The sequence below is a fragment of the Colias philodice genome, chromosome 18 (assembly GCF_061535455.1).
Source record: "Colias philodice isolate Cphi_HAF_F1 chromosome 18, ilColPhil1 Martin Lab GWU primary, whole genome shotgun sequence".
NCBI classification, from domain to species: Eukaryota; Metazoa; Arthropoda; class Insecta; order Lepidoptera; family Pieridae; genus Colias; species Colias philodice.
Genome location: NC_143103.1, coordinates 453,569 through 474,692, shown reverse-complemented (window position 1 = coordinate 474,692; position 21,124 = coordinate 453,569). Strand labels below are relative to the sequence as shown.

At 32.9% G+C, this 21,124-nt stretch overlaps 1 protein-coding gene across 2 annotated transcripts in view; it reads right to left on the bottom strand.

The window, feature by feature from the left end:
* Positions 1-21,124, bottom strand: part of LOC149480209 (adhesion molecule nephrin-like) — an 84,714-nt gene that overhangs the window by 28,001 nt on the left and 35,589 nt on the right. For both annotated transcript variants that reach the window (XM_089706956.1, XM_089706957.1), the window contains exons 2-7: positions 19,643-19,775; positions 15,770-15,978; positions 10,391-10,501; positions 6,581-6,784; positions 3,988-4,139; positions 202-343 (exon numbers count right to left, since the gene is read on the bottom strand). In XM_089706956.1, the coding sequence (XP_089563082.1) occupies positions 202-343; positions 3,988-4,139; positions 6,581-6,784; positions 10,391-10,501; positions 15,770-15,978; positions 19,643-19,775 (951 nt within the window). The remainder of the gene's footprint in view (positions 1-201; positions 344-3,987; positions 4,140-6,580; positions 6,785-10,390; positions 10,502-15,769; positions 15,979-19,642; positions 19,776-21,124) is intronic.

Below are 21,124 nucleotides of genomic sequence, written 5' to 3'. Positions count from 1 at the left end.
TTTTTTAAATTGAAATAAAGATTTTCACTTAAATTTTCGTTTTCTTCCTCAAATCTTCATCATCATCCACATAAAATATACTAGTGTCTAGTATTCTAACAAAAAGCAATATATTATGTGTGCGTGTGTGCGTTTCTTATTGAAATGAAATGAAAATATGTTTCTTATGGTAAATATTAACACTATATATGTATAACTCACAATGCACATCCATCTTCCACGTATCTTCGAGCACAGCATCAGAAAGCCGCGGGTTCTCCGCGCGACAGCTCAGTTCAGCGCCATTATCCCGCGCTTCGGGAACGAACTGCACCATACTGGTTGTGGAGTTGCTGTCGGAAAACTGTAGACAATGTTTGATATTATAGAAAAATATATTTTTTTTAATTTTATCAATAACGTAGAAAAAGGATAGACAGGACACAATATTGTATATTGTATTGTTATGATATTAATTGCTGTTAAATGGCAATGACCATAGGTACCATGAAAAGTATCCATGTTACTCTGGTGTACATTTCCAATGGATTTTTATTTATAACGTAATAAATTTTAGTTTGTTCCTAGATTTGTTTAAAATGAGTGTCGTATTAAAATTGATACATCTCGGGTACAATGTAACGATATAATGTTATAAATCATGACATACAGATCTGTATTTGATATATTGAAGATTGATTATGAAAATATATCCCAAATACTCAAACTCAACCTTAATAATGAATATTCAATCATGGATACTTATTACTTATATCAACGCTACAAGAAATAATAAACCAAAGAATATGTAATAATACTTCTCTTTACGTAAAGAATTAATGGACAGATACATCGAAAATCAATTAACCTTGACCTCAAGAGAGACAAATAGATTATAATATAGTACACGTTTTATTAAGTACTTTGCTAGAAAACCCACGGTATAAAGTAGGTTCAGCCTTCTAAGTTTTTAGTAGACAGAGATTAATTATTTGATTATAATCAAAATTGATGAGGAAAATAGATAAATCTCTCAGAAATTCGAAGCCTTATTTGTAAAGCTCAATATTTGCAGAATAAACAACATAATAATATCGTATGCATAAAGAACTAATTACCAACTAATAATAAATAAAGGATAGCATGAAACATGAATATAGGAGATCGAATTCATCTCATTGGCGCAAACTTTTTTACAGTCTGTAAAACTAAAACAAGCCAATAAAAATGTACTAGAACTTGATATTATTAAATTTTTCAGTGAACTGGTGCATAATATTCTAAAAACTGAACTAAAATGTGGGTCGTTTTGATACTTGAAATATTTGAACGTAAATTTCACTCGACGCTAATTTTAAAACCTCGTTCAGTCGTTCACGTCAGTTTTTGGCGCAATTTGGACCAATTTCGCTTCAAATACAGGAGTTTATAGTTCAACTTATATCCTTTTTGTTCCCGGAAATTAGGGGACATGTTCAAACACACTGCTTCGAATATATTTTTCTCGAATTTGTATATGAGCGCTCGCGTAAGCTGCAGTTTGAAATCTCAAAAGCAAACAAATTAATACATTAGAGGAACTAACCAGTTTAGCTGTGCCACCTAAATTTGTCTGACAATTTTAATTTCAGTCGCTTTAAATTGAAGGGTGAATTTACCAGGTGTGGATGTCACGGTACCTCTTTGAAAAAATAGTATGAAGAAAAATGAATTCTTTATGGGGTAACTATAAAAATAGTCCCGTTTATTTTTGTGGTGATGGTGATACTCGATGAGATTTTAGATGAACATCATAAGTATAATTCTTAATTAATATCTTAGTAAGCTTGCAATGTAACAAATAATCGGAAAACCATGTTCGTAATACGGCACAGATTTCCAGAGACAAACTACAAAAGTCCGATTAGGTACAAGACAATTTCACTGCTGTCCATTGTAATTATTTTCGAACGAAAACAAAGAAAGTCCCTTTACTGTCAAACGCAAAACGAACTTTCCAAAGCTTTTTACTTTTATTTACGCACAAGTCGATATTGAGCGGCACCGGTACAAACAAACATACAGCGCGAACGCTATCCATTTTTAAACCATTGAAGCAAATTCAAACACTATTGATTTCTTAATTGAATTCCAGGATATACTATCAACACAAACTGTATTTGTCTGCGGTAGATACGAAGCTTTTAGTGGACTATTTTTCCTTTTACATCTTGTTTAGCTGCCCGCTATAGTTAAGCATTTTTGCGTGATGGTCGAATGCGCAATTTGAAATATAGGTGGATTTTTAAAATGTACTCTTTTATATTGAAATTCATGTTTGTAAAACTGTATCTATTCTAAACTCTACAGGTAGCTAAGCAGGCATTTTTTTATTTTAGCAATAGGTATCTAAATAATACTCTATCGATTAATTTGAAAACAAAATCTTTACCGTGTAACATAGGCTCGTATTAAGCTCAGTCTCTAATTAATTATTTGACTAAAAAAGCTTAAACGATAAAAAGTTTGTAAACAAGACGCTGAATAATAAATAAATATGCCGCGCCCACAAAAAAGTTTACCCAACCATACCTGTTAATTATCGAAAATTTCAACCATAATTAAACAGCAAAGGCGCTGTTAAATAATATTATTTCAGAATTATTTTCGATAACTTTGATGTACAGGCGGCTTCGATTACCCGCTTCAAGTTTTCCATTAAAGCGGTAAAAATACAAAGTCATTTCTGCAGTTAATCGCGCGTAACTCATCGCATGCCTTTTTAAGTATTCATTGTAATGACCGATATTTAAATCATACGATATATTATTATGTAAAATAATATTTTTAAATGTGTTCTCATTTCAATAAAATACGTTTTTGAAGGACTAAAATATCTGTTTTCAATATAAATTTGTATAGGTAGGAAATTTAACTACCTGTAAGTTGTTAAAAATATGTTTTACAAGCAATATTATAAGAAATTATTAAACTCTAGCAAGAACCCAGTCAGTGGATGATGGATGAGTGGATGTTTCTCATTCACAAGACTTATATCACGTAACTGTCAATCTTGTGACTCGATTACGAAGGTGGTTTCTAATATTATGTTTACTAAGGGCCGATTTTTCAATGCTTGGTTAAAACTTATCCGTCCAATAAAGTATTACACGATAATATTAAAATATCAAATACGGGCAATTAGAATACGTTTTTAAAATGGTAGTTTTATACATTATTCGACGAATAAGTTTTAACCAAGGATTGAAAAATCAGCCCTAAAGAAATCCTTTATTTGTTTATTGTAACGTTTAATGTGTGGTTTAATGTAGTGTCTTGTTTAATGTAGCTCGCCTCTTTGAATTAAAACGATAAGAATATTATAACGTTGTTGAAATATGAAAATGAAACGCTTAATTGAAACCTAAATAAAATGGTAATGTGCTAATCATAACAATTCTTTGAAAAATTTTGAGCAAATGCATCAGGAAGTTTCATTATTAGAATAAAGAAAAACTAAAAACACACAAACATGTGCGCACGCACACTTTTACATAGACTCCAACTCAGACTAATACGTATGCCATTATACGAGATATTGAAAATCGCGATGTAAAAAAATATTTATTCGAGAAAATTAACGTATAACAATAAATTACAATTTAATTATAAATTTTCCGCCAACCGTACTGCATGAGAATTGGGAGTGGACTGAAGTCTGAACTGGATAGATATTTCATTAGACAAATGCTGACATAACAAGAAAGGAAAGGGATAAGCAATACATGAGCGGGATAATATAACAACACGTAAAAAAGACGTGTGGCACTCGGGGACTGCCGCGGTAAAGCTATTGCATGCTATGCCTTCAAGCCACACCTCCGTGCCCGTCGGAGTGGGGAGCGTGAGGTTTTTTCGTTACGGAATTTCTCGATTCGGTCCCCGCGCTCAAGCCCCGCGATAGAAGCTATGCAATAGCTTAAAATAACCCAACACGTAAGAACACAAGCACATTATAATTCCACTTACATTGTTAACATTCTTCTTAACGGGTTTGTCCCCCTTCCACCACGTGACCACAGCGGGCGGTCTGGACCCCGCGCTCACACAGCGCAGCTCGTAGCTGCGGTCCGCGGACAGCGGCCCGCCCGGACCCACGATTTGGACGCTCAGTGGTTTTACTGCGGGGGATTCACTTGGACGTAGAGGGTATTTACTCAAAAACATTTATAAATTTAATAAGACTTCTAAAAGCTCTTTTGAATAGTCATAACATAGTTTTACCCATGTTTTACCATTTCCCGTATCATATTTTTATTTCACTTCACATATCTGCACATAGAGTAATACATATTTCAATGATTATCTATTAATAATTAATGAACCTCATAAGCATCTGCAATGCAATTTATGTGCAATTTATAATTAAAACTTCTTGGAACCAATAAGTATTGATGATACCTAAATATCTTACATCTTATAAGTACTTAGGTCATTGATATCAAAAACTTTAAAACTCTCGCGAAATAAATTCAAATACAAACAACAGATTATCATTTCGTTTCACAAATACACGTAATTAATACGCCTATTAATCATGTTTCGTTAGTTTGTTCACTTCACTCTAAAGCCAAGTGTTGACAACTTCAGAGTGATCATTAAAGTTATAACTGCTTGAGTTTTAATTGTAAACAACGCATAGCAAACAGCATTTTAACTGAAGTTTTTTATTAAAAATAAATATTGGATGAGCAATGAGCATATCTTTTTAATTTTTGCTATTTTATTATTTTGAAAAAGCATATTACAAATATAATACAGTTATAATAAATCGAGCGTCGAATGTCGAAATCGATTTAACAATTTTAGTATTTAAATTGAATAAAATACTTGCGAAGTGAATTTAACAGATTTTATGCATTCCTATAACTATGTCATCAAATTTTATATACGTTTTTAATGTTAAAATTTCAACGTGAGTCAAAAAATAAATTAATTTTTAAATATTTAATTAAAAATACGTCATTTTATTTTGCAGGTAATACTTTTTTTAGTTTGCAATTAGTATACTTAAAACAATTTTATTTTTTAACAACATCAAATAATATTATTATTGTTTTGTTTTATTAAGGCATTAACATCGATAACGTTTTAAAAATAGCTCCAATTACGTAAAGCTTTCCTAGAATTTGAATATTGTGTTAGTTTTATATCCAAAAATAATATCATCTCTATGAGAGAGACTAGCGAGTGATGTTCAGATATTTACAAATCAAATCTCGTACAATTTTGCCGTCGGTTGTTATATTTAATAAATTGGATCCGTTAGTATGTTAGTGAACTTAGCAGATCAAAAAAAAATGCGAGTTCTTATCGCGTGCAGTTGAGTTCTACAGTTCCTGATACTTTTTAGAAATAGTTCTAGCGTTTTTACCTTAAAAAACGACATTTGAAAAAATGATCTGCCAACTTCCCGTAGCAGATCATTTTTAGCAGATCAAAAAAAAAATGTGAGTTCTTATCGCGTGCAGTTGAGTTCTACAGTTCCTGATACTTTTTAGAAATAGTTCTGGCGTTATAACCTCCACGCCGTAGCATCACGCCGTAGCAAAACGCCGTAGTATCATGCCGTAGCTTCATGCCGTAGCTTCAACCCGTAGCATCACGCCGTAGCATCATGCCGTAGCACCACTCCGTAGCATTTCGCCGTAGCATCACGCCGTAGCATCATGCCGTAGCATCACGCCGTAGCATCATGCTGTAGCATCACGCCGTAGCATCATGCCGTAGCATCATGCCGTAGCATCACACCGTAGCATCACACCGTAGCATCACGCCGTAGCATCACAGCGTAGCATCACGCCGTAACACATGCCGTAGCATCACGCCGTAGCATTACAGCGTAGCATCACGCCGTAGCATCACGTCGTAGCATCACGTCGTAGCATTACGTCTTAGCATCACGTTAAGCCGGGTCCAGGTCGGGTTTTTTCAAATGTCGTTTTTTAAGGTAAAAACGCCAGAACTATTTCTAAAAAGTATCAGGAACTGTAGAACTCAACTGCACGCGATAAGAACTCACATTTTTTTTTGATCTGCTAAAAATGATCTGCTAAGTTCACTAACATTCCGTTAGTCCCAAAATAATTGCTATAAACTTTGTCAGCTAAGCCTTTTACTGAAGAAATTTGTTTTAAAACATTTGTGTGTATGTGTGCACAATTATTATTCGTTTACAATTTTACAAATTTGATAAGTTACATCAATTGACTCCAAATAATTTTCATTGACTTCATTTTCAACTTCTTATTAAATTATGTTGTTGGAACTGTTTACTGCTTTATAATGATAACAAAAATGATGGTCATAATTTGTAATTAATGGAAACTAACACGCATGAATTAATGTTATAACATAGTAATTTTCAATTTTATTCGTCACGGTAAGTTACATATGAAAAAAGAAACAATAGAATTATCAAAACGACGCGAACGTTAAGTACCTACGTCAAAAACACTTTGTCGCATTCTATCAATTCTTAGATAAAATACATTTCAAAATAAATATTATGCAAAAATACAACACCTACTTATTCATCTTACAGTTACCGAAAAATACTTACAATTAATATCCAAAATGAGCAATTTACTCTGCGGCGGGGCCAAGTTGGTATTCGACGCTTGACAAATCAACCTTGCGTTGAGGTGCTGTCGTCCGACGCGCGGGAACGTTAGCGTGTTTGTCGTCACGCCGTCGTCGCGCTGCTCGTACGACTCGTCGATTATCGTGTTCTCTAGATACCAGATTACGGATGGTCGTGGGTCACCTGTGTGAACGGGTGGTTTGTTATAAAATTTAAGCAGATTAAAAGATGACTAAGACTTCCGAGTTAACCAGGGCAAACAAAATAAAAATATAGCCTATCAGTCACCGATAACGTGGCTTTATGTTGGTAAAAAATATCGGTTCATTCGATGCAGATATTACCCCTTAGAACGTCATAAACTAACAAACTTAACTCTTTATAAAAACAGTAGTAATAAGTATAGATGTGAAAGCCTGTCCGTTCTGCGTACTGTATTTTCTATGCTACGTTTTCATCATCAAGCCAGATTAAGATGAAATTTGGAATGAAAATGATTATAATAGAAGCACACATTTATTTGAATGAGTCGCGAAAGTTATTAACTTTTCGTGGAAAAAGTATTAGGATTAACGCAAAAAACTTCAAATTAAACACGTCTCCTAATACTAATAATTGCGATAGCTAGTCCATAACATTGTTAATCCAAATGTTTGACATTTAAATGTTAATTCGCAGAGTCGTTAAGCCAAAAACAAATGAAAAGCAAGGCCTGTTCAAAGCTTTCCCAAGGGATCGAATTTCAGTTGTGTGTCGACACCAAATCTCGATTCCTAGAATTGAATTGTAGGACGGATTCGCAACGTTATTCCACCACAAACCTTGCTGCGTATCGCTTTATGTAAATAAGAAACCCACACATAACAAGCAATCAAAAAATAGATCAAAACAATATAAACTTGTGATACTCCAAAAACTCTATGTAATAAGTTAATTGTACAAGAAATGTTTTTTTATGATTATATGTTATTAATGGCTCAAAATGCACACACAACAGTGATACTATTCGTCCTATTTTCAGTTTAATATGGAAACCTGTGACTTTAGTGTTTATTAAGGTTTATGTATATGAAACGATGTTCATTTATAAGCAAAACATGATTTTTAACTGTAGATAATATGTCTATGAAAAAAGATGTTCTTGAAAATATAAGGAAGCGTATACTCCAGGGTAATTTTCTAGATCTGATTAATACCTATTAACAAATCTATAAATAGCATTATCACCATGACACCACTATCCCTACATTTATTTAAATCCATAATTATATGATATATAATTGAATATCATCCAAAAATACACCGACAAAGATGTCGACTCAGAATAATTTGTAACAAAACTCCAGCCTCAATAAATAGTTATTATTTAATGCATTCCCTGTGCGGTTAATGTATTTTCAATATCCAAGAGCTGAAAATAACGAGATATGTTGATATAACTGTTAACTTTTTAATACGCGCGCGTCGTTTTTACTCATTTTGTACGAAAAATTGTTTATTTTTCATAATTAAAGTTTACTGATGCGTGTACCGTATACCGCTGTGAAATTTCCTGACGAATCTTGATGGGGATTGTCTGGTGGTAAGCAAATTTTATCGGATTTACTCATTAATATTATATAGACTTTGCAACAAAAGATTGCAAATTAATAATTCAGGATAAAAAAAAGAAATATACCTATACAATAAAATGTTCACTTTGTTTCCTCCAATAAATATTTCTCTTATAGTACCTACTTATATTATCTACAGTCAAAACAGGCAAACAAATTTGAGTCTAGTTCGTACGTAAAATAAGGAAAGACAGCTAACATCGTTATAGAAGATTTAGCGGATTTATCTAAACGCGCTGACGTAAACTTCTGCAAGATTCAAATTGAGATATGCACCACCCGCCGTATCTCAAATCTGTCTATTTCACTGTGCAAACCTATCAACGTAAATCAATGGTTATTACAATATCTTACAATATTTTCTTTAATATAGAATTATATTCAAAAACAGATTACTTCTAAGAAGCAAAAAGATCGGTCTATCAACCTGGTGAATTTAAAAAGGATAAAGATTTAACAATATTCTTAATGAATCATGGGAAATTTATATCTTCCAAAATATAGAAAAAATTCGCATGAATTCTCGGTTCTTAGAAACCAATGGACAGATTTTCAGCATAATTGTGCTTCGTGTAATCTACAATACATAAAATGATATCTGATGGATAACTTTCATTATGAATTAAAAAGAAAACTGTATTAACGTAATATATTAAAGATAAATGAATAAAGAAGAATAACTAAGAAGTTTTTTGCCAATTTCTCTGTTATTGCAATTTCAAATTTTAAAATCGTATTGCTATTTTAAATTACAAGTTAATTGTTTATTTAGATTTCATTACAGAATAAGACTACTTTCAGTATTAACGAATGCTCACATAAAAAGTTGTCATGAAAAATCACAGTTTTCATACAATTTTATTATTTTGTTCCATATTATGTTCCAAACAGACATTAACAACAGAAAACAAGCGCTGCATCCGTAACATCCTTACCGGAATTTAGTTCACAGCAATTTTGCGTAATTAGTACATGAAATAAATGATTTACATAATTTACTAGCATTTCACTTGCGGCTTTACTTTTTCGATATTCATTTACAATTTCAAACTTTGTAATACATTAGGTTCAATCATCAGTAGTATTAAACACGGCCTAATATAACTACCTAATAAAAGCCTATGTCTTATTCTGGGTCTTCAGCTACCTACATACCAAATTTCATTATATTTAGCGGTTCATTAGTATTTGCTTGAAAGAGTATCAAACATCCATCCATCCTCACAAACTTAGCATATATAATATTAGTAGGAAATATCTGTAACTCTATGTTTGTTTTTCTTCACTTATAATAGAAATAGGAAAATTCCGAGAATTACTATAAACATCTGTTGATTAAAAGAGGGAAACATTTCCATCAATAACAGATACCAAAGTTCCCAAAATAGCAAGAGATAAAGATAAGATTCAGGGTAAATATTATATGATTACTGAGCATTTTTGCGGGATGAAGTGATATTATCCCAATAAATAAGTATTTGACATCGCCATTGTATTCAACTGAAGAATATCACGCGTAGGCGTTGACTTTAGGATTTCTCTATAGAATAGATGGAAAATAAACAGCGAAATCATATTTGTCCTACATACGATATTATTGAAATAATATACAAACAAAATATAGGAAATTGGCTACTGAATAACAGACGAGAATGTTATTAAAACATCGTGGGAGCTGTTTTGTTTTTGTCAGAAATGCATTGCTATATCTACACTTCTTCATTGCAATTTATTATTTTCTTTTAATAAAGTAAACTTATAATAACAAGTAATACTTGTGTCATATCCTTATGAAAAATATTTATATCCGATTGATTTCAAATTACCCAATCGTTTTTATTGATTTGCTTTTATGCTGTATGATAAATTGTGTTATTTAATATTACAAAATTTCAGTCGCAGCTTTGCTCGCGCGTACTTTTCATTTTGCTTAAACATTCAAAATTACTCCGACATTAAGTAGCCTATGATATTAATTTATTTATATTATCGAGCAATTCTCTATTTCTCAATAAAAAATCTATTTAAAAAAAATCCACGTATAAAATCCATTAACATCTATTAAAGTTTTTAGATATTTCTAGAAAGCTCATCAGTACTTAAAGATAAACTTATCCATTTACAACATTAACAATTAAGTTCTTATCAAATAAATTAACAAAACAATGGCCATTACCTCCAAACACTTCACAGAGTAACTCCAAAGTGTCTCCTTCGTTATACGGCTGTAACAGCCGCGTGTGGTCTCGTGTTCTGGCGTCCATTATTGTTGGCCGATTCGCTGGTGCTGTAAGAACATAAATATATTAATATTTAAATTATATTACTTAAATTATATATGTATTATACTAGGTGTGCTCCGCAGTTTCACCCGCGTTGCTCCGCTCCTGTTGGTCTCTGATAATAATTATATAGCCTATTGCCTTTGTCGATAAATGGGCTATCTAACACCGAAAGAATTTTTCAAATCAGACCAGTAGTTCCTAGATTAGCTCGTTCAAACAAACAAACTCTTCAGCTTTATAATATTAGTATCTATAGATTTAAATAAATGTCTTAAACACAGATATTGTTGCCGAGTTGTGTTTAAACGCTTCATGCTACACAGAACGCTTGTTGTATTTATTACATTAAATTGTATTACAATATAGCTTTTCTGCTTTTTGCACTTCTTTGGGACTTGAATTATATAATTTTGCTTACCTATGGTTAAATAAATGTTTCTATGTTTCCAAGAAGTCAATGGACACGGAGAAAATATTAAAACTGGAGTTATATTGCAATCAGAACTGAACATTATCACATAAAAATTAAAAATAAAAGAACAAACTCCAACTCTATCAAGCTATAACATTTCTTCTAATTAATGTTTCCATCTGCAATATTACACAGACGTAAAAAACTTTATCTTTAATTAAATAACAAGGATATGATAAAAAAGGAACTAGAAGTGATCGGAACAATAAAAGAAAGCTGTAATTTCCGCGGCAGCGTGCCAACACGGAATGGCGGCTCAGGCTACGAAGGGTTAACTTGTAAACAATTTTCACAATATCGAAGTATCTACTTTTATGGATATCTAAGAAACTAACTTGTCAAGTAACTGAATTAGTTGGGTGGTTTACTAAGAAAGGAATTGTAAGTATATTTCGTACAAGTCGCTAACTGGTTGACTCCGATACAATAATAAACTATGATAGCCTATATGAAAATAGAAAAAATAGAAAATAATGAGACATTCACCATGCCGGTGATAGTTTTTTAAATCGATTCAGTTCTTTTTGAGTTATTCCCTAATTGAATGCGGGTCAAATCGTGAAATGGTTTATTTCACCGATTCGAAAATTAGTGATATGAGCAGTAATTTAAGCAATTTTATACGGTTAAATTTAGCGAAAATGTTTTAAAAATTCATCCATTTTAAGTTGATGAAAGGCTTCTTTCATTATGAGTGTTTAATCAAGTCCAAAATAATTGTTCAATTTGTTACTTTGGTCGTCATTTAAACAATTTAATGAACATTAATTAGAGAAAAAGCGATATTTCCAGAAACTCTTGCTGCCACAGATACACAAAGACAATAAAATTAACACAGGCTGATTCAATTCCAACATTTTTACATTCAATTCGACTACTCGGCCAAATGAGTTTGCAAATGCCGATACTGTTACATAAAAGCTAAAAGCATCGTTTTCATGGAACTGCGATAAATTACAATAAAAGAAAATGGTTTTGGAAATAAGGAAATTTGTAACGTGGAATTAAATTTAATTGCGATTTCTGTTCGATGTTCATAATTATAAATTCATGGTGCTGTCAGATATCAAATTCAGATATTTATCAACTATATATTATGATATACAATTTCTATGTGTAGATATAGAATACGTACCTATGTATGATCCGATTTCACGTAGAACCAATTTCGTGGAATTTTACAGTTAAATTATATCTTGGAGTTGCTCATTGAGCATATTTTAAAACATGACAGTACATGCAAAAATATGACAGTACATGCAAACATGGACAGTTAGCTATCTCACTTAAAAATGATTTGTGTGTCTATACTTTTACGTACAATGGTTTTCAAAATTGACAAAAAAAGTTATAAATATTTTACATCGCAGGCAACGTACAACTGAAATGCATTTTACAAAAGCTGCATTATCTCACATATTTCTGACATTTCGTTAAAAATAATTGAAATATACCAAAGATATTATTTTTATTCGGAACAGTACATAATGTTTACATTTCTTTCCATTGTATATTCTTAACGACAGTAAACATCGTAAAGATTTTAACGTGAAACAAACATTCTACAATTTTTTTTTTTATTAAGTATTCACTAAATATAATAATGTTATTTCCATTAGGTTAGTATTTAAAGTGGTTATTTTACTATGATACGATACGCGAAATAATACAAATACATATAAAACAAAAAATATCAAAAATAAAGCAAAATATACGTAAAATCAATACTATTTCTATCTTGAAATATACGTATCAACGTGCGTGCCCGAATTTCCCTAAGAATGTGGAGTTTTTCCCAAAAAATTCGGGAGCTATGTAAAACCTAACAAATTTTATCACACCCTGGATTATCGGAGGTTGCGGAAAAAGGCAACCGTAGCGGATCCCTCAAAGAAATACGTGTCGGTATACAATGTATCGATTTAGCAAACTTGTACATTACACTTTGTTAAGGCTCTTCACACACCGTGGCAATTTTGTGATGTTTATATAGAATAGAATAGAATAATAAGTTGAAATGATAGATGTACAACATTGCTCTACCACCTACCTACCTGTATGTATGTATATAGATGTTGAATTCGCCACTTAACCACACAAAGCTGACTGCTGAAATTTAATTTATCAAACCGTAATCCCGGTTTAATTATTCACATAACACAATTTAATTCCAATTCAACGCAATATCCTAAAACACACGTTAGACATCATTATTTTACTCTTCGTATTTTTTTTTATTTGTATAAAAAGTGACATAGTTATTCAGGTTTTTATTCCTATATTATACCAAATTTTGTCTGGAAGAAATCTATCTAAACGATAAGACCGCCACTTGTACTAAGTTTAAGCTATCTGCAAGTTAATTGTTTGTAGTGATGAGTGCAATAAAGAATGAAGAAATGAATAAAAAAAATGCATATTTTATTCTAAGCCTCTTTAAATTTTGCGATAAAATTCCCTACTTGACTTTAAACGCAGTGTGGCTCAAGCCTTACCTCATTGGGTTACGAGGGTCGGGCGGCAAGGTCAACGACATAAAGACTGAGGTGTTAAGACACTGGGACATTTTACTTTTTCCAAACCCACGTAAATAAGCATTTAGTTTTGTTGGGTAAACAAGGTTGGGTGTGTGTTTTACGGACAGAAAAGAGTCGGATAAGTTGAAATAGTTTTTGTACTGGTGGATGGTATGAAATAAAAGATATTTATGTTTCATGTGACGAAAGATTTATTAGTTTATATAATTTTTGTGTAAGAGAAGATAATATAAAATTTAATGCCCAATCTGTTGTGATTACTTTTACTGTATGTGTAATACAATCAACATCATACAAAATGTTCACAAAACAAGAGTCGAAGATAAATTATTATTGTAGATTGGGCTATGCCTAAACGCTATTAATATTTGGAGTCAAAATAATTATAACCACTTTATTATTTTATACTTTACCTTCAGTAAAATATAGATAATCTCTTCATACAAAATTTTGAAAATACATAATATTAACAAAGATCATGACTTTATTAAGTTTTATACAATTCCAAGATGTCAAACACGTGTAATTTCACGAAAGCATCTGCAATGGCCGAACTATTAGCATTTCTCGAACATTCTGCACCATCTCGCATGACAGTACTCAAAGCTAATGTTCCAAAGACGGGAACTCCTTCCCCTTAACTAATTATTGCTAACTATATGCAGATCGTCTTTACTTCTTGTTACAACTGCAATTGGATAATTTCGGGGAATAAATTTCAACATCCATATGTAGTAAAGTTCCAATGTATTCCATACATACGTTCTGTTATAAACGTCAGTAAACGTCGATGTGAATTTGGATGTATTTTGATATTCAGATAGATGAAAAGTTATAGAAGATGGTGATGTGATGTAGGTTCTATTCTAAATACTATACATATATTGAAATTACTGCTGAGACTAATAGTCAAATTGATAGTGATATACGTGTTATAGCAGAATAACAAGATGATGATAGATAGATAGATATCTAGGTTCTAGAAAATTACACTCTTTTACTAATTCATTCATTTTAAAATATGCCTTTAGAATAATTTATTCAAAATCTGACATAAAACAATAACCAAAAAATCCTTAGTCCATTTCAGAAAAATATCATAATGTCCCATCTCCAATACATAAACACATGAACACTCTATCCACAATAGCATAAATAAACACGACACAGTGTACCCTACTGTGTAGTTGTGTACAGTACACAGTATAGATCCTTCGCCAGTACATAAACGCAAATCCCCGGTTTGAGCGACACCTCTGAAATCGGCAAAGCTTACGCAATCAAACTCAGGATAGATTTCAACTAGCAATCCACATGGGAACGACTGTTTGTTGGATGTGTGACGTGTGCTCGCATGTAATAGGAAATATATCTCATGTATACTATATAGCCATGATCGGAAATTGTTACCTAACACAAAAATCAGTGACTCATTTAAAAATCCCCCTCAAAATTAGATACGGTATTATAAATTTTTTATTTCAAATGGTTTTCCTACAACTATAAATGCGACAAATAAATACGCATATATACCTACTCGTAATTAATTATTTTTTACTACCCACCTTTTTCTGTTGATACAAATAACAAACTAATTTTATTTTCTCAGATTCTTCTGCCTTTATATTGATATCTTATATATAAAAATGAATCGCAAAATGTGTTGGTAAGCGCATAACTCGAGAACGGCTGAACCGATTTCGATAATTCTTTTTTTATTATATTCCTTGAAGTACGAGGATGGTTTTTATGTAGAGAAAACGTAAATATGTACCACGGGCGAAGCCGGGGCGGACCGCTAGTCAAAAATAAAATGAAAGAGTGGGTAGATAATAGTATGTAGGTAAAAGTATATAAGTTAAAGTTCAATTACAAAAATGGAATGAAAATTAATCCGGCATAGTAACGAGCGGTAACGGTTACGTTTCGTGAAACAAATTTACAAAATATTTAAAAGTTGCTGTTGAATTTCATGCAATTATTTATCAGACGGAAAATTTATATAGAGAATAGTTAACATATTTTCAAGCTATATGGGGCTTTCGATACTATTTGCAAAAGTTATTGAGAAATCAGACACGAAAGTGATTCGTGAACAGAAAAACATACCATTTCAATATATTTTTACATTTCGGTATAGGTAGTTCTCAGAATTATATTGTTCTGTTTTTCGTTTAAATGAGTCGAGTGTGGAATAGTATGTGGATATATTATTATTTCTACCCACCAATCTATACTTCTACAACAAAAATAATACTCACTTATAACAGTGAAGTTGATCCTCAAATTCCTCGTTGGCGAATTCTTAAAGTCCACCCTGCACCTATACACCCCGCTATCCGTAGTAGCTACACTATCCACTAGGAGCGTAGCAGGTGAGGCCGTGGCGCGGAAGTAGGCTCGTGTGCCAAACCCAGTGGGCGACGACCATAGCTTTGGCTGGTAGATGGTCCTGCCGCGGACGTCGTAACTGAGGAAAGGGTAATGTTATCACAACTTTGTATCAGCAGAATTTGGAACTGCTTACTTTTTATTTAGAGGTAGTACTCGCTGGCCTATGGTTTCACTTGCGTGCCCTTGCACGGGATAGGGCTAATAGATTTTTGGAGCTAATAATGTAAGTCTTTAAATTTTATGATATATACAATAGACTGAGATTTTACACTTATAAAAACGTAAACGTTTCTTCAAAATAGAATAGAATAGAATAGAAAACACTTTCTTGTACAATGCACACAAAAACAGAATTAACAGAAACGATATGTAACTTAAAATGTACAATTTGACGGCCTTATCGCTTAAAAGCGATTTCTTCCAGGCAACCTTGGGATATAAGTAAAATAAATCAGTAAAAAGGTAGATATTGCATAAGTACATACATATACAAAAAACTGTAATTATATTTAGATAGATAACTAAAGAATCAAATAATATTATACAAAAACAAAGGAGAAATGAGCAGTATAGGAATATAAATATTAGAAGAGAGACATCATCACAACATTTTTCACAAAAAATGCATTATTTGCTTAAAACCTTTTTTATATACAAAATATACTTAATTACCTAATACGAACTATGTAAACGACATACGATTTAACTATCCTCTGTAATGTAATAACTCTGTGTGCTCTGACCATTTAAACTCATTGCTAATCTAAAAGCTTTTCATTTAACGAATTCTCTCATTAAACCTTTATTCCTGCAGGTCGTGAGCGTGGCCATAATGTTTATACGCAGAGATTTTAAACTTAAAAAGAGGTTATAATTCGACTCGTTACAATAAGTAGGTACAATATGTGTATAGATTCATAATATTTAATATTGCATTTGTATTAATACCTTTATAATACATATTATGAGTTTCTGCAGAACAATCAATTTAATTCATAGTTTTTTTTTATTATATACAATTAAGTAAAAAACGAGTTCAAATAGTAAAAAATCTAACTTAGTAAGCGTAAATTCTCCTGAAGTATCAATCCAGCGAAATTACGGTGGATTAAAATTGAATCTAGACTTGAAATTAAATCTAAGATTAAATAAGTTTAATACTGTAGATGAAAGGGTTTATCACACTACAGTTGGCTATTATTAAAATTTCCAAAGGCTCATCTTAAGTTCTGAATAAATGAAAATATTAAACGCACTTCACACGCGATGAATTCAGAAACTTTGTTGTGAATTATACTTGGTGTTAGTTCTGTTTGAACTAAGATTTAGCTTCATATATCTTAGAATTGTTTGGTTAAATTGCTTAAGACAATTATTTGGCAAAGAGTTTGGCAAATACATGAGGCTTAAAAATCGGCATGAAGGTATTAAGTAGATACTATGAAGAAAACGTATGCGTGGTTAATAAAAATGATGATATTTTATGCAATAAAATATAAAGAAGTCAATTATAATAAATTAAACTGAGGAATCTTTTCCTCAATATAGACTTCATAAATTTAGCGATTATTACATTCTTAATTAGCAGGTAAAAAAACTGCCGAATTTAGTGCATTTCACAGTTTCTGATACAGCAATTTATATCGGTTAGTTTCTTATTAAAGAGTACATACGAATAAAACCTCTATCCTTTACTGGATACCAAGATGCATTTCAATCTGTTAAATTTTCTACCCTGTTCTAACCGACAAAGGCCTTTGAAATTGTCCGCCGAGGATGATCCAGATTTGAATGAATTTGAAATATAGATAGCTATCTTGGAGGACATAGGATATTGTTTTCTTGTGTTTGGTTTTAACACGGTAGTGTCTCACTCACACAGTGTTTGGTTTTAATTCACTGGTTATATGATGTTTAAGTGTGGACGTATGTTTCTACGTTCTCATTAGAAAGTACCGATAACCTTAATAATAAGCTTTATTATTAGTAAAATTCGTACTAGCCAATAGATGAATAGAACATAATTAACATTTAATCCACCCAAGCAGTCAAAGGCGGAAAGCTAATTAACTTATAAAACATTAAAGTAATAGGTAGGTACATATTTAATCTTGTTGCGACAGTCATCAATAAAAGCATTGTTGACCCAGTGTTCATTTTCAGGTCACATCTATAAAACACTAGGATTATACTTTATACACAACAGAGTACAATATAATGAATACCGACGTTTTACGCTGCAAATACTTTGCAGATTTTTTATACTAGCTTCAGTCGGTTAGATATAAACTGCTTCTACGGGAAGATAGATTATTATGCCTTTTTTTCTTATATGCATGCAGTAAATAATGGTAACACTAAAAATAATATTTTACTGTAGTGAAATTCTTTCACAAATGAACACTACAAAGCTCCTGAGCGACTTTATCCGTGATTAAAAAGGGGCGAGCCGGGGTCATTCGACTAGAAAATTATAATGGTCTTCTGTGAGAATCACAAACCAAATCACCCAATTAACACAATATCTATTCCAGACCCAAAAAATATCAATTAAGGCACAGAGGGCTTGTTTGTAAAGAAAATCAATCTATGAAACATATATATGCGCCACTCCCAAGCCCCTACAAGGGCCCGTCACTTCTCATGCTTGTAAACTAAATTACTTGAACCCTATAAATTGGTATAATCGTGACAAAGGTCCAACCATCGAGCCTACACCACAGGCTGTATCGTTTATTATAATTACTGCTCCTACGTGGACTAAATTATTTAAATTGGACAATTTCACAATATATATTTTCTAATTAAATTTAAACACCGCCATAATCTCACTGTCGCTTTTAACGGTAAATAATTAATTAAAAATGACTTTTTATGATATGACACGAAATTAAACGTTAATTGTGTATTCTATTTTATATCCTTTTATGCTTATAATAATTCATCATCATCAGATTACAATATGTAGAATGTAGATAATCTGAAATATCAATTTTATATTAAGTTTGAAATCAGAGGCTGCTGAACCACCACTACAATATTATTAACAATTAGCATACAAGATTTAATAATTAAATTTGCTGTTGCCACAAGTACTTCAAAAGCCTCCGCTCACTTAACTACCATTAAAAGAACCATATCTACAAAACTATCTCCATTAAACAAAGGTGAAAATTCATATCGATATAACTTTCCCGTTTCACTTTAAATCAAGATAAGCCCATCCAGTGATAGTTAACCAACGGTCCCCGGTTGCTTTGAATCGACGACCGTTTCCAGATGTTGCCAGCTGCTAGAATATTCTATCAGATTTATAAGTTTTAATTGCTTGCCTGCGCAAACTTTGTGAGGCTAATTTTTATCTAGAGACCATAGTTTGCGTGTGTTATCGAATTTGGTTTCGATGTATTTGTTTGTTGTTTTTCAAAGGCATTAAATGTATTCAGTCTGTATATTTTTACACACAAATGAAGATATAAGATAAATAAGAGCTATATCCTTAGTCTATATTTTAAAATAAAATATGTAAGAGACCTAGCTAAATCACGCAGCTCTGTATATAATGTATTTGGCCTTGCAATCTTCTACTTGCCTACTATTCAACAAACTTATACGCCTATATCTTTGATTGTCATAAACAAAATTACATTTCAATATAATTCGAGATAAATAAATTAACATAATATCATACAACCCGTTAGCATTTATTGGTTGCATTATCGTTATTTTTATAAGCTCACCTATACAGTGGTTCCCAGTCCGCCTCCTTGAACCACAGCACCATCGCGACTCTGTCGTCAGCTGAGAGAGGCTGCGTGTCGCACGGCAGCGACGCCTTCTTCCCGAGCACGCCTGTCACGTGCGCGGTTGGTACTATAAAAAATATATTATAACGTTAGTTAAATACAGCAGAAGGATTTTAAACGCGATTTATTAATTAAATTCTGATATTTCGCACACTTTGCAGCGAGTGTGGTCACGGGGAGGAAATCAAACAGAAGGAAATACAAAATACAGCAGTTAAGAAGAAATTTTAATCTGCAAACACAGGCCATACTGGTCACATCGATATCAACATGTTATCTTTGAAATGTTTTAGCTTGTGATTGATCATGTCCTTAGACAATTTCAGCCTTTTATTTCATGCGTTTTCCAGATATGAAAATTTATGTAAAACACACCACAAAATAATAATAAATATAGTTTAAAAAACTATAAAACACGCATTCAGGGTAGATACCACTAAAAAGTAAAAAATAATTATTCCTCTTATTGAACGATCTGACGATTACATCTACAAGCAAAATAATTGTTTGTTGATATTTCACTATCATGATCATGTCAAAGTTTGGTTAATAATGTTTTATCGTCAGACAAAGTTGCGTTTACTTTAACCAGTCAACCAGCCAACCAGCCCACCAGCCAACTCACGCTCACTCACGCTAACTCACGCTAACTCACGATAACTCACGCTCACTCACGCTAACTCACGATAACTCACACTCACTCGCGCTCACTCACGCTAATTCACGCTAACTCAGACTCACTCACGATAACTCACGCTCACTCACGCTAACTCAGGCTCACTCACGCTCACTAACTCACGATAACTCACGCAAACTCACGCTCACGAATGCTCACTCACACTTACTCACGCTCACTCACGATAACTCACGCTCACTCACGCTAACTCACGCTCACTCACGCTAACTCACGCTCACTCACGCTAACTCAGGCTCCCTCACTCACGATAACTCACGCTCACTCACGCTCACTCACGCTCACTCACGCTCACTCACGCTCACTCATGCTCACTCACGCTAACTCACGCTCACTCACGCTCACTCACTCACGATAACTCACACTCACTCACGCTCACTCACGCTGACTCACGCTCACTCACGATAACTCAGGATCACTCACGCTCACTCACGCTCTCTCACTTACGATAACTCACGCTCACTCACGCTCACTCACGCTGACTCACGCTCACTCACGCTCACTCACGATAACTCACCTCACTCACGCTAACGCTAACTCAGGCTTACACGCTGACTCACGCTCACTCACGCTGACTTACGCTCACTCACGCTTACTCACGCTCACTCACGCTCACCTACGCTAACTCAGGCTCACTCACGCTACCTAACTCACGCTAACTTAGACTTACGCTCACTCACGCTCACTCAGGCTCACTCACGCTAACTTACGCTCACTCACGC